Here is a 14,636-nt window from a genome sequence, read left to right as displayed (position 1 = left end):
TCATCGCTTCAGTGGAGGCCCAGCAGCTCTCTTTCCTCTACTCCAAGCCCAGCCTGACCCAGAGGCAGCCCCTGGCTTAAAACCTCTCTCCATCCACCTTTTTCTGCTGCATGCAATTCAACATTAGAGCAGCGCTGTGCCATTTTTCTTGGCTAAGCACTGCTCTCCTTAACATGTGAGCACTCTGGGAAGGGCCCTGTTGTCTAGCAGATTCACAACTAGAAAGTAAGACCACTGTCAGAGCCTCTTTGACCTTTGATTTCCATATGAGATGGTAAGAGTATAAGAATGAGACAGAGGGAAAAACTGTTGGCGCAAAGCCTGAGTCCTGTCAGACAGGGTCAGATAGAACGTACACACAGGTCCTCTTCCATCTCTGAGACAGCTGCCTTCTTCAGAATCAACATGCAGGCACACAGGGGTTCAGGGAAGCTCGCCAACTTGGGCCCTTCCTGCCCCGGCTCCAGCACAGAGCCACTGGGACTTCTGTACCTGTTAACGTGCGATTTACTCCTGAGCTGCTAGGGCCCCAGCACCACCTGAGAGTCCCAGTGAACCAGAAAGCTCCCCGAATGCAGGCCTGATGCCCACATTCCAACCTCTGGCTCTCTGCCTGCCAACACACACCTAGGACCCTGGGAAGCCCCGACTTGGGCCTATTAACTGGATATGGAGGGTAGGGGTGGGGGCCAGTGGCCCCTGGCTCAACGTTCAGGCCCCACCAGGCCCTGAAGATACACATCTTCCCTGGGACGCAGCCCTTCAAGGGTGTGCACACAAGAGGCGGCTGGCAGCGGGCAGGGAAGGCGCCTACCTCGACACAGATCCTGTTCAATAAGCTTCATCTGCAGGTGGAATATCTGCTCCTGGAGTTTGCAGATGGCGTGCTTCGTTCTCTCGCGCCTTGTCACCATGTAGCACAGATTTCTAACCTGAGGAAACATAAGAGAGATTTTTTTCCACCTTACTCACAGGCAACCACCCCTGATCTCCCAGCTCTGGGAGGGAGGCCGCCACTGTCTAGCCTGCTCAGGACATCTGGGGGTCAATTCCCAGACCCTGAATGCATCTTTAGGCCTGAGCTGCAATTCTCTGATCCAAAACATGGGGCCAAGCACAACCCTGGCCCTGTGGCCCCGAGCTGAGCCAGAGTGGGTGGGGAGGGCATCTGCTGAGCTCAGGCTGGTGATGCCACCTTCCTCCTCTCAGTGTAACCTGGCTGAGTCATGCTATCGCCCCAGGCCCTTCCAACGTGGCTGCTCTCCCCTATGTGTACAGTGCCCCAAGGCTCATCAGGGCCTTGTCAAGTCACCAAGTCCATCCCTCAGCCTCCTGTTCAAGGCTTCCTTCCAACAAAGAAACTTTTCAGCCACAAGCACCTGGGCAAAAACACCTCCTATCTTGAGACACAAATGACCATTCCTCGAGTAGAGAGAGTTCCAGAAGATTAGCTCTGAGTGGACAGGTAGTCCCTGATGCAGGGCAGTCCAGCCTGCAGCTGACCCTTGTCCACTTGCTGCATTGGCCCTAATCCAGGCTCACAGCTGCTCTGGTCAAGGCCCCACATGCACTTTGCCAAGCTCGCTCAGAGATAGAACTTATCAGGAGAAAGGGCAGGGCCTCTGATTACATTTGGCCAGCTAGGAAGAGCATCGTGGGGCCTGGGAGACCAGCTTGCTTGGTCCATGGGACAGAACCCACCCTGCAGCCAGTCGGGAAGCACTTAAAGGATAGGCCGTGTTGCTCCCAGTCCACCCAGGCCCTCTCCCCAGTGTGCTATCCCTCACTGGCTGTTCCCAGGGTACATCATTCTTCTGGGGCCAAGACCAGGTCTCCCCCTCATCAGGACAGTGTCTTGTTCTGACAATGTCTTCAGCTCAGGTCACAGTGTCCAGCAGCAAGGACAGATGGCCAGAAGCTGCTGAACTGGAATCCTGGGTCTCACCAGGGTCTTTCTACCTGAGGCTAGCCTGTCTCCAACTAGGTTCTGTCTTTAAGGCTGAGTTCAGCCTTCATATCAAGCTGCCTGGGCATGACATGTGGTTCTAGAGCCCCTGCCTATCGTTGGAACTGCCCCTTCTTTTGGCCTGGGGGTAGCTGTGATCAGACCTCTCTGCTGGCCTGGAGCTCCTCCTCTCCTCCTCTCCTTCCTGAGCCTGGTTGTGAAGGAGACCCCGGAAAGCCTGCACCAGTCTAGGTCTGTGCGTGGACTCTCAGCAGCACTCTGCACCCCAGCCTAGACCGTGAATGCCATTGGTCAGCACGTCCCCAAGGGGCCTAGCCTGAGAGCCTTTGCTCTGGTACACTGGCCATGTCTGACCTCCTCGCAAATCCTGGCCCCACCCCAGACCTCCCTCCAACCAACCGCCTCCCACTTGGCCCTAAGCTCAGGCTGTGGCTCTGTGAACTCGTGTTGGGCCCTAGGCAGCTGCAATGCCATCAGGGTCCCTTTCTTCTGAGGATTTGCTGCCCAGCAGGGCAGAGAGATGCTGACCAAGTACTGACAGGACAGGCAGCCCTGACCCTGACTTGGGGGTGGTGAGAAGGCTCCCTGGAGAAAGGGGCAGATAGGCCAGATGGGAGTTGATCACACAGAGGGACACAGGCTGAGAAGAGGGATCCAGAGTAAGGCCAGGCAGGGGAGAGGCAGAGTGCGGTTAGTGTCAGGCTCCGAGCCTGACTGAGCCAGGCCAGCAGTAGCTTTCGGGGGATAGTGGTGGTGGGGAGACCAGGGGGTGTGTGTACTGAGACCAAGGAGTCACCCTGAAGGACCCAGCCCCTCCTCATCTGCCCCCACAGCTGTCCCATCAGTCCTTCCTGGTGAATGTGACTCCCTCCCATCAGCTCCCTTCACCTCCTGAACACCCCACCATCTTCACCCAGACAACGAGCAACTCTGACCCTCTGCGACCCTAGAGCAATCTTCTTGAAATAGAAATGTAAGTCTTCTTAAAATGTAAATCCTTCTCCTCCTAAAACCTCCAGTGGATTCTGTGCTGGGCTGAATAGTGCCCTTTCCCAAAATTTATGTCCACCTGGAACTTCAGATGTAATCAGTTATGATGAGGTCATACTGGAGATGAGTGAGCCCTAAGTCCAGTGACTAGTGTCCTTACAAAAGGCCCCGCGAACACATACTGGGAGAACACCATGTGACGACAGACACAGGAGTCTTAGGTCTACAAGTCACAGAACGCCAAGGGTTGCCAGCCACCACCAGAAGCCAGGAGAGCGGTGAGGACCAAGTTCTCCCTCAGAGCCTCTAGAAGGACCTCAGAACTGCCAACACCTTGTTCTCAGAACTGTGAGAAAACACCTTTATGTTGTTTAAAGCTGCTGAGTGTGCAGTGCTTTGCTGCAGGAGCCCTAGGAAACATAGCTTTCTTCCTGCCACGCTTAAAAACCAGAGCCGCAGCCCAAAGCTGTGCCCGATCTGACCTCCCACTGTCACCTTATGGCCTATATCCTACAGTCTTCCAGGCTCGAGTTACATGGCTCTCCAGTACCCTTCTTTCTGGGCCCAGCCCACTTCTAACTTGAGGCCTTGATTAAAGCCTTGGCCCCAAATGCTCTTTACCCATATCTTCCCAAGACTGGACCTTATCCTTCAGGTCACGGCTCAAATGTCACCTCCAGAAGGCTTCTCTGCCCACCACGTCTAAGCAGCCCATCATTCTTCTCCTCACACCCGGGTCTCTTTCGTTCCTAGAGTCACGTGGCCTAGCGTGCATGAGGATAGTGGGGATGAAGAGAGGTGGATGGATTCATGGCTACTCTGCAGGCCTAAAAACAAACCGGTCAATACATCCAACCTAGAAACAGATCAGTCAAGGTTTAGCTTTTTAAAAATTTCCCAAACATGCCTTCCTGGAGGTTATTCTACCCTTAAACCTAACCTCTGAAGATGAGGTAGGGCTCAGAGTCATAGAGTTTTTTCCCCTAAAAGACCAAGAGTCAGACAATTACTTCCTATTAAAATACAGATGTAATTTCTTTCTTTTTTCCTCTTTTTTTCTTTGATCAGAAACACTAAAGCAAGGTTTCTCAAGGCTTGCCCAAATGAATTACTGGCCAAGATTACCCCAAGATCCCTGGGGTGGTTGATGGAAAATAGATTCCCAGATTTGGGGGAATATCAAACTTTCTGGGGTGGGGCCCTCAAATATACATCTTGGAATACACCATGGAATCTGAGAACTACTGCCCTAGGCCAGAGGCCTGCAAAGTGAGCTGCATTGGCTACTGAGATCGATAGGTCATCACAGTATAGAAAGAACATATTAGAATGTCTAGGGTTTTTTGGGGGGGGGGGGGTGGATCCAATTAGAAATTCTGATTACATTTGTTTTTATAATATACCATGGTAGATATGAATGAGATATTAAAAACACAATATACTGGAGATAAACGTTCAATTTTTTTCCCTAATAAGGGTACATACACTACATAATCAGTAATATCTGGAGATTCCTGCTATAGAAGATTCTGTGAGAATCCTAACAATGCCAACATTCTTTGGTTGGTAGTTTGGCCACATTGTGACCCCTTATTCCCACTTCACCCTGGAATCATCAACTACTTCTCTAATTTCTCCCGAAACTCTTGTTAACATAGCTACATGTTATTGAGTGTTATAAAATTCCTCTTCCATGGTTTTCGGTGAAAAGTATTGACACCACCTTAGAAGCTTACCAGGCTATCACACTCCATACAGTGTTTTTTCTGATTATAAAGATAAAATGTTCTCTTTAAAAAAAAATCAAAGACTACAAAAATGAATCAAGTGGAAAAGTCCCCCAAATCTAGGGCAAGGATCAGTAATAAAAGCAGGTTTTACATTTTGATGTAGTTGTTTTGATATTAGCAAGTTTTGTAGAGAGAACCTGGATGTGGGCTGAGGAGGGGAGAGAGGCAGTTACCCCAGCCAGTTATCTTGAGCTAGAATGGACCAGTGTAGGGGGCATTCACGGAGACTGGGGAGGATGTGGGAGGAGCACCTGTGGGCATGCTGGGCAGAGATGCTGGACTCAGGAGGGAGCTGTGGGCTGGAGCCAGCCTCCTGATGGGGAGCAAAGCTGTGGAGCAGACGCACAATGACAGGTCAGGCCTAGTGTGCTGAACGATCACTGGGACCGAGGAGGACACAGAGAGGGAGCAGGAGGACTGGGGTATCAGAGCAGAATCTGGTCAGAACATCCACAGGAAAAAGTACTTCAAGACCAAAGGCATGTTTGATTGTGGCAACCACTGCTGAGAAGGCTAGGGGATGAAGATGGAGAAGTGGCCCCTGGACACAGAGAGATGGAGGCTGTTGGTGGCCCTGGTGGAAGGTTCTGGAATATCGTGGTGGCAGAAGCCTGGCCAGAGTGGGAAGCAAGGAAGTAAGAACTGTAAGGGACAACAGAAGGAGAGATGGGGACAAGAGTGGAGAAACTAGACGGACATGTGGAGGGAGGATTTGCTTCTGAAGATGGAAGAAGGTAAAACGGATTCAAATGCTGGAATCCTGGAGATGAGGGAGGATTAAGATAGAGACTCCTGTGTTGTGCGGTGTGGGAGAGAGATCCCTGGGAGGGGAGGGGAGAACATGGGAGGAAGGGGCAGAGAATGCATACAGAGGGTTCTACTGAGCAAGGAGTTGGAGGGTTCTGGTCTGAGGAATAGGAGGTGAGACTGCTAAGCAAAGGGAGAGCCCTGAGGGAGGTGGGTAGGGGTGGAGGCAGGTGGTGGGTTGGGGGGCCCAGAATGGTCCCACCAAGGTTGGCTGGCAGGCATCTTGGGGGGATCACCTGCTCACTGCTATAGGATTGCTCTTGGTGGACAGAGTGGCTCCTACTGGATGAGGCTGTGCCCAGGGTGTGGCCTTTGCACAGGTGCAAGGGATGGGCAGTGCGCTAATGCCAAACAGGGCGGGAGTGAAGAAAACAGGACCGTGAAGGAGTAACTGAGCAGGGAGAGCAGGAGGCTTTAGTTAAGAAGGGGGATTAGAATATGAAAATGAATATATGAATGTGTATGTATGACTAAAACATTTTGCTGTACACCAGAAATCAATATAATGTTGTAAGCTGACTATACTTGAATTTTAAAAAATGTGGGAAAAAAGCCCCCCAAAACAGAGGGGAATTTGAGGATTCAAGGTGACGACCAAGAGCAGTTCGAGGTGGCAATGGGGTTTGAGTTGGGTGGAGGCACTAACAGGTTGGAATAGTCCCAGAGTTGGGAGACATGGGACTGAGGAGCTAGAGTTCTGGAGGCCAAGGCTGCCCAAGACAAGAAAGGATTTGCAGGCAGGTCAAGGAGACCACAATCCAGACACTGAGGCAGAGTAAACGGGGTGTGACCAACTGACAAGGAAGCAGGTGGCAAGCGTGAGGGAGGGCAGGATCTTCCTCTCCCCAGGAGAGATATGGGAAATGAGGCCACGGGGAATTCTACACATCTGTCCTCTGGGGAGTGTGTGTGAGAGCTGCCCCTGCCCTCTTGGCTCCTCGCAGGCCAGGTCAAGCCTTCAATAAACTCCCGGTAACCAGACCCAGAGCCAGAGGCAGTGAGGCTCCGTGTAGCCCAAACTGCCAACACGGTTGCTAGGGGACACCAGCCGGCGTTTGTTGGGCTGATCGCCGGATCATCACTGCTGCAATTTTTTTGTCAGCTGTGAATAACTCTGGGAGGCTGCAGTGGTCATGCCTTCCCATGCCACCTGCCAGGGCTGAGGCCTATGGCTGAAATTTTAGGAAAGCACATCTTCTAGGCTGACCATAAAATGGGATTTCATGCTGGTGGCGGCAGCACGGCTCCAGCTCCTGCTTCTCTCAGCAAAATCCATGCCTAGCCTTGGGAAGCAAATCAGGGAGGATGCTGTGATTTCTGTGCCCTTTCGGTCTTCCCTGGAGCCTGCCCTCTAAGCAGCCCACCCTTCTAAGAGCCAGAGCAGCTTATTATCATCACTAGCAATGGAGGACAGTGTGCTAAGCTCCGTCCCCCATTTTTCCTGTGACTGAAGGTTACCTAGAGTCTTATTCCCATTTTATAGACAAGGAAACTGAAACTCAGAAGGTACAGAGCTGGGAAGTTCTGGGGCTGGATGCAGACTTAGGCTACCCACCGCCTCAGTCTCAACCCCTACCCTGCATCCCCAATGGATCCAGCCCAAGCTGGCCTGGTGCCCAGTGACAGGCTGGACACTCTCAGCCGTTGGCACTAGGCCATGGTCAGAGACCAGGGCTGCTAGCCAGGCCGCCAAGTGTCACGGGCCTTTGCCGAAAGCCTCCCCCATGGCATAGTTCTAGGCTGTGTTCACTCACTCAGGCCACCAACGCATGGCCATGAAAGGCCCGAGGCTGGACCTGGAGGGGGTCAATTGGGCATATAGCTGTCTCTGACTTCCTCTCCTCAGCCTGCCAGGGCTGTGCACTCAGCTGGTGCCACGCCAGCCCAGCGTGGAGGCTGCGGGAAAAGCAGCATTTTGACAGGAAGCTCCTGAGCCCTAAGGACCTGCAAAGACTTCAAGGCTGGCCCTGCCTCCTCTTCCTGGGAGAAGAGTGGGCCAACTCACACCTGACTTTGGAGAGCTCTGTTCCCCAACCAGAGGGGTCTGTGCAAAAGCTCTGGTTGCCCAGGAACCCCGGAGCTGCCTCAGCAGGTTTACTGGCATCCCAGCCCTTGACAGTCTCTGCCCTTGACACCACCTGTACCAGCTGACAATGGGGTTGAAAGGGTGGGGGACTGATGAGGCCCGGAAATGTACAGAATAAGCCAACAACTCTGACAAACCCTTCCCCGCATTTAGGCCCCAGTTCAACTCAGCCCTAGAAAACACATTCCTCTAAGGTTTTCTTCATCTCTCTGAGCCCTAGCTTCCCCATATGCTCTTTAGGGATGGAAGTATCTACCTCTCATCTTTTTTTCCAGGAGGATGGTTAAACAGGTGAGTCCATCCCCTGACCTACCCACACAGCCTAGCCAGGGCGAGACATGTGGGCTGACCAGCACAGACCAGGGAGGTGGGATGTGATGAGTCTTTTGGAAACAAAAGGAATGTAAATGCAGGCTCTGTTCTGGAGACCCTAAGGGTAAAGACTTGGGGGTGACCTGAGGGCAACTGTGGAAGCAACTTTGGTCTCAGGAGGGTTTGTACTTGACAGCCCTGACACATAAGACAGGAGGATGGGCTGCCCAGGAAGTGGGAACTGCAATCTTGGTAGCCTTGCTCTCTGTCCTGGCTGGAGCCATGGACATCAGGGCAGATGAGTGGGGTGAAGAGGAGTGGAGAAGCTGGGTCCACGTTCAGAGCCTCCACCTCATGCCTCCCCTGCTCCCCTCTCTACAACATCTGCTGAGTTGCTTTAACCATTCTACAGACTTGCCAACTGAGAGACATCTAAGTGAAACAGCCCCTCAAGTCACACAAAGTCCCCTCAATGCTTCCACCCAGGACTGTTTCCTAGCATGGCCTCGGGGGAGGATGGGCATGTGTGTGTGTGTCCACGGAGGACACCCTGACATGACCTCCCATACTCTGGAAACCTAGAACTGAATGTCCCAGAGAGGAGAGGCCTGAATAGCACCTGGGGTTCACAGGACTGTCTCAAGGACCTAGAACACCCTGCTTCACCGTTGGGTTGCCCCCAACTTGAGGGAGGCTGGGGAGGGGGGCCAGAAAAGCCAAGTTTGAGGGCTATTCTACAAAAGACGGGACCCACTCGCCTTTCTGGGAGGAGCAGGAGGGATTAGAGGCTTTGAGGGGCCTCTATGCTCTAGGAAGGTCCTCAACCTCCACAGCCCAGCCCCAAACCATGGAGTGTGCACACCTTCCTCATCTCGCTCAGCCCCTACAGCTATGGCCCAGCACCAAGGCAAGATCACCTGCCTCCCTGTACAAAGCTGAGGGGTTTTGGCCAACCCACTCACTCCATCCAGGCCCTGTGATTCCACCTCCTGGATGAGGGTTTAGAAGTGGCAGCCACAGCAGGACAGTCCCTGCTTAAAATGCTTCTGCAGCTTCCAGACACACTTTGGTCCACCCATCCAGCCCCATCCTTCTACCCACACAAGCAGCTGCTGGTCTCCAGGCCACCCTCACATCCCTGTGCCTCTGTTCACAATGTTCCCTCTATACAGCCCTCCTCCACCCCTCGGGAACTGTGTTCACAACTCTCCTCCCTGCTTTGGCCCAGCACATGCTTGTTGGGCTGATTCAACTAGCTTGTGATTCCCACTTCCTCCCCTGCTTCCGATTCTAAGTAAAGTTCATGTGCTGGGACCAGGCAGGGCCTGCAGAGACCACTAGCAGTTAAAAGCCTGGGTCCCTGCCCTGGCTCTGCTGTCTCCCAGCCTCACAGGCTCTCACCCTTCACCAAGCCTACAAAAGGGTTGGGACAAGAGGCACTCAGAGACCCGAGAGCTGGAACCTCCCTTGTTCTGCAAAGAATCAATGACCAGAGACCCGGAGGCCCTCAGTGCCCTGGCTGGTGCTCAGTTTGAATCCTGGTGCACCAGGGCTGCTCTAGGGCAGTGAATCAGGGGTGGAAAGGCCTCCTGGGATGCCCACCTGGCAGGCAGCTGGGCGGGTGGCAGGGGCACTCACCCTCTCCAGGTCCTGTCGCAGGTGTGTGAAGAGCTTCAGGCGGCGGTAGAGGACGTCCTGCTCCTGCTGGGCCAGGTTGTCCACCTCGTCAGTCTTGGGCGTTAGAAGCGGCTGGTTGGCATTGGCTTTCCTCTTCAGCTTCCAGTACTGGTAGATGAAGTCGACCAGCGCCTCAGCCAGGTCTAGGCGCTCAGCCACCTCGGCTGGCTCCACCAACTCGTAGAAGTCTTCCTCCAGCTGCTGCAGCCGCTGCTTGCGTAGTGTCACCTTCTCCATGTCCTCACTGGCTGGGCTGGTCTCCGCAGGCTCAGAAGTGGTTTCACCCCGTGGGCACCCATCACTGTGCTCCTGGCAGAACGACTTGAACTTGACCTCGTCATTGTCTGCTAATATAGTCCGCATTTCCAGGCTGTGGTCAAAGGCGCATGTGACATGGAATGCTGTGACGCAGGAAGGCATGGAACACTGGAGGGAGAGTAAGGGCAGTGTCAGGTAGGAAGGGAGCCCTGGTGGGAGGGAAGAAGGAAGCGGGGCTACATCTCCCAGGGTTACACTGAGAATGCAGAACGCTGGTGAGACCCTAAACAAAATGGCATGGCCTCCCAACATCCTGCAGAGTGTGGAGAGAGCTACAGCAGGTGGGAAGGGGGAGCTCTCAGGGAGCTGGAAAGGAAATGGGGTTCAGCACCACATCCCTTGGGGAAGTCAACAGATGACTGAACAAGCCCTCTGGGGACAAGCTGCATTTCTGTGTGGGCGAGTGACTTTGGAATCAGAGGCATCAAAAGAAAAAGGCTGTTGATGGGTCCCTGCCTCCTGTACTCCTGCAACGTTATCCAAGATGGGGGGTTATGCCTCTTCTTTGTTCTCCGGGAAGAGGGGCTGGAGTTAGGTCCCTTCCTTCTTTTCTTGTCCAGGCACAATGGACCAACTCAGGGCCTAAGTTGCCTGGAATGATGGCTGTGCGCAGCTGACAACTGTTTCAAGCAATAACCCACCCAAATATTAGTGACCATTTATGCTGCACTCAAAAGCAATCTTACAAATGGGTGGAGGCAAATCTAGTGTTTGCAATGACAACTGTTTCTGGAGAGAGAGGATGACCCTCCCACCTCCCAGCCTATAGACCAGTAGCCTCAGGATCACATGGGAATTTGCTAGAAATATGCAAATTCTTATCCCCACTCCAGATCTACTCAATCAGGACCTCTGGGGGTAGACTCAGCAAACTGTGTTTTACCAAGTCCTCTGGGTGATGCTGATACCCAGGGAACTGCTGTTGTCAACAGACTAACACAGCCCAGCCCTGTGCAGGGAGAGCCCGTTAGCTTAGCTGGAGGCAAAGTTGATTCCTACCCCTCCACATGTCAAGTTTGATGTCAGAAGTGAGGTCAATGTATTTATTAAGCCCAAAGACACTCTTAGGGAGTGCCAGAGTCCTCAGCACTGCAACAGGGTGGTGAGCCTGGCTCCTTAGGCCCGTACCCCGTGTCTAGCAGAACTCGGAATGGAGGAATGCCGGTTGGATAGGGTTCTGACTCTGGTCCCGGTCCCAGGCCCGTAAGTGGTTCTATCCACAGCACCATGGGAGCATGTGGAGGGTGGTGGCAGTAGCCTGCTTTATAGGGTGTCCCAGGCGTGCCCCTCTGTGTAGCTGGCTCTTGCATGGGCTCCCAGGCAGTGGTGGGGTGAAGGGGCCGTGTACCTGGATGCAGGTGCCTGTGCACTCCTTGCAGAGGCTGCAGGACAGAGCCCAGCGGCTGGCTGGGATATGCGAGATCTTGGTGATGGGCTCCATCTTCTCGGGGCACCCGATGCTGACCTGGGCAGGATACAGGGAGCTGCATCAGCCTCTCATCCCCAGCCTGCCTCCAAGGATCTGCTAAATTGGGGGCTGTCTGCGGAAACCAGGCAGTGGGCACACAGGGCATTGGGAGAGTACGAAGTCCTTCTTGACTTCTCAAGTTGACCACTGAGTGCGTGTTTGTGTGAGCTCACCAGTGGCAAGGCTTAAATTGTGACTGGGAAGTGCACATTAGTGCATGTAACTGACTGGAGGGTGTGCCTGTGACCGTGTGGGACTCAAGACAAAGATGCTTCTACATGCATGCGTAAATGAGTCCTCCCTCTTCTGGCCTTCGTTAGCAGCATCTTCAGAGTTCTTACTGTAACTTGGGTTTTACTTACTTTGCTGGGTGGCAACTATAGACCCCCAAGGCAGGATTTCTACTTGGGAGCCTCCAGGGCTTTCCTAACATGCCTTTGTTTAGCCCCTCTTATGGGAACAGGCTTATAACCACACCTGCTTCCTGGGCACAGCCCAACCCTCAGGCCCAGAGGCAGGATACATTGGCCTTCCCACTGCCCATGCCTGAGGAAGGAAAGGGCCCCTGTCCAGAGGTCTGAACCAAAGGGCCGCCATGGAAGATCTTTGTTGGTTCTTTATGTCTCTGCTGTGCTCAGCCTGGGGTACACTCAGAGGCAGTCCCAGCCTTCAAGATGCTGATGTGGGAACCAGTGACTACTGCTGACATAACCACTATGATCACACAAGCCTGTGAAGTGGGTCCCAGCAAGGATTTTCAGATTGCAAGCCCAGGAAGGGGAGGGGCCACCTGCTGACAGGGCCACCTGGCTTGCTTCTGGGAACAGGCAGCACTCGAGTGGGGCCTCATTCTAGGTCAGGGCACACAGCAGGGCTGCGGCTGACACTCCAGCAAATGTCAGCATTTCTCATTTCAAATATAATGGGAGCCCAGAGCCTCTGCATACTCATTGTGGGCCCCGCCCACTGCCCAAGGTCCTTCCCCACCTGAACTCAGACCCAGGCGCACCCCTCCATCCCAGCCACAGCTCCACTATCAAACTTTTAATCAGGCTCCCCAACTGATTTCCTTTTAGGTCATTTGGCTTGTTTTTGTTTTAAAAGAACACCTGACTTTGGTTGGGACCACTGCCCAAATTTGGCTAGACCCACAACCTGCTTTCCCCATAGTCAGCTGCCAGACCTCCGTCCAGCTCTCACACCCACCACCTGGATTCCCCCAGTGGCTCAGAATCCCATTTTCTCATGAAAACCACCACCTGAGTTCTGCCCAAGTCCACAGGTAAATTCCCTGTGGGCTTCTTCCCGAGTTCTTCCCAGGCTCACCACCTGAGATCCCCAACTTAATGTGGTCCATCACCTTCTTTTCCCAGTGCTCTGCCACCTGTGTTCTGTTCAGACCCACTTCCCCACGGCTGTGCCCCAGAGCCGCCCCACTCCCACAGCTGCCCACCTCAGGAATCCACAGAGCGCAGCTGACGTGCACCCACTTGGTCCCACTTCTAGTGGGCTTCAAGGCTCCTCCTCGCTTGGGGCAGAGCAGGCACTTTGGCTGGACACCCAGGGCACACGTCCGGCACAGCCAGCTGCCTGTGGGCACCTTGAGGATCCCGTAGCATGCCTGGGGAGAGAGCAGGGTGGTCTCAGGTCAGAGGCATTGACCAATCTGCATCTGGTTAGCATTCAGCTGCAAATGGTCCCACCTCAGTCCGAGCTAGGAGCTACAGAGTGACACTGCTACTCATCTCCTGAGCTCTTGAGAAGCTCCTTGCCTATGTTGTGCACTGAAATGTCACATGTTTCAGTCCTCTGTGAAAGGGCTAAGCTCTGCCCTCTTCTGGGAGGACAGTCACTGATCAGAGCTTCCTGATCAGTACCATGAACGCCCTTAAACTGAATACAAACTTGGGGATGTACACTGCCTGAGGACAAGGCCCAGAGCTTTCATCTTTCTTCACAGTGAGCGGGGATCCTTCTGGGCATCCTGAGGGCTTCTGGATCTAACAACTGCTGGGTGTAAGGGATGTGGATGAATGAGGAGGGTGCTACACTGCCTACCCACCTGCCAGCTGGGGGAAGCCCCTCTGAGCTCCACAGGTGCTATTCCAGCAGAAGTGGATAAGGGAGGGCCTCAAAGTCAGGGCCAGAGTGGGTCCACTGAGTTCCAGTCAGGTCTGCTACACCTACAAACAAGGCCCAGAGATGCCCAAGACCCAGAGCCTTGGGGCTCAAGATTAAGAGTCAGGCCACACCCAGTTTATGATACCAATATTAGTAACAAACACATACAGCCCTTACTATACTGTTCTAACCCAAGACTCATAGCAAGGAACTTAATCCTTACTTAGAATTTACTCCTTAAGACTTAAGACTCATAGTAAGGAATTTAATCTTTACTTAAAACTTACCTTTACTTATACTTGAGGAAAAAGAGGCTCAGAGAGGTTAAGAAACATGCCCAAAACCCCACACAGCTTGTAGAGGCAGAGCCATCATTTGAAACCAGGCAGCCTGGCTCCACGCTTTGCTCTCAACCACTACACTGTGCTGTCTCTTTGTAAGTTCAGGATGGTGAGGCGCAGAGGAGGAGGGATGGGTAGGGTGTTCTGTGGGGAAAGTGAGGGAGGCTGACGGGAGAGGACAGAAGGACCATCCAATGGGTGTTTACCCATGTCTGGAGGAGGGGGCTGAACCAAGGGACCCTGGGTGTTCCTGGCACCATGGGCACTCACACCACTCCCTTCCTCCCCCCTTGCCCTCCTTCCTAGGGGCTGTGCCAGTTTTGCTGCACCCCTACAGCCGGGATAACCAGCTGCAGGCGGGGGCCTGCCCACACAGCATGAGTACGGGGTGGTGTTGGGGGGGGGCTGCCCACCTGGTGCACGCAGACATTACATTTGTCACAGAAGACCATTTCGTTGCCATCTTCACCCTCGGGGGAGCGGCACACATCACAGACGACATCCTCATCATACTCGATGCCCAGCCCCTCCTGTGTCTCGATGGCCCGCGACATATTCTGGTGGCACAGCGTCTCCAGCTCCTCCAGCACACGCTCTAGGGTCAGTTCGTCCAGCTCTGGCCTCTCTGTGAGGACAGCAGAGGTGGGTGTTAGGAGCCTGACCTTTCAGGAGAGACGTACTCGCCCATCCATTGTGTGCAATGTCTTGGGCCCCAGCTCCATCGTCTAAAAGCTGACTGGGTTGGACCAAGCAATCTCAA

General features: G+C 53.5%; 1 protein-coding gene across 13 annotated transcripts in view; it reads right to left on the bottom strand.

The window, feature by feature from the left end:
- JADE2 (jade family PHD finger 2) overlaps window positions 1-14,636 on the bottom strand; it is a 132,854-nt gene that overhangs the window by 8,001 nt on the left and 110,217 nt on the right. For all 13 annotated transcript variants that reach the window (XM_010971623.3, XM_010971628.3, XM_074360673.1 and 10 more), the window contains 5 exons: window positions 14,290-14,501; window positions 12,868-13,035; window positions 11,295-11,411; window positions 9,590-10,054; window positions 815-932 (listed from right to left, as the gene is read on the bottom strand). In XM_010971623.3, coding sequence (XP_010969925.1) covers window positions 815-932; window positions 9,590-10,054; window positions 11,295-11,411; window positions 12,868-13,035; window positions 14,290-14,501 — 1,080 coding nt within the window. The remainder of the gene's footprint in view (window positions 1-814; window positions 933-9,589; window positions 10,055-11,294; window positions 11,412-12,867; window positions 13,036-14,289; window positions 14,502-14,636) is intronic.

This window comes from Camelus bactrianus, chromosome 3 (assembly GCF_048773025.1).
Source record: "Camelus bactrianus isolate YW-2024 breed Bactrian camel chromosome 3, ASM4877302v1, whole genome shotgun sequence".
Lineage (NCBI taxonomy): Eukaryota > Metazoa > Chordata > Mammalia > Artiodactyla > Camelidae > Camelus > Camelus bactrianus.
Note: the sequence above shows the minus strand (reverse complement) of the source record. Positions and strands in the feature narration are given on the sequence as shown.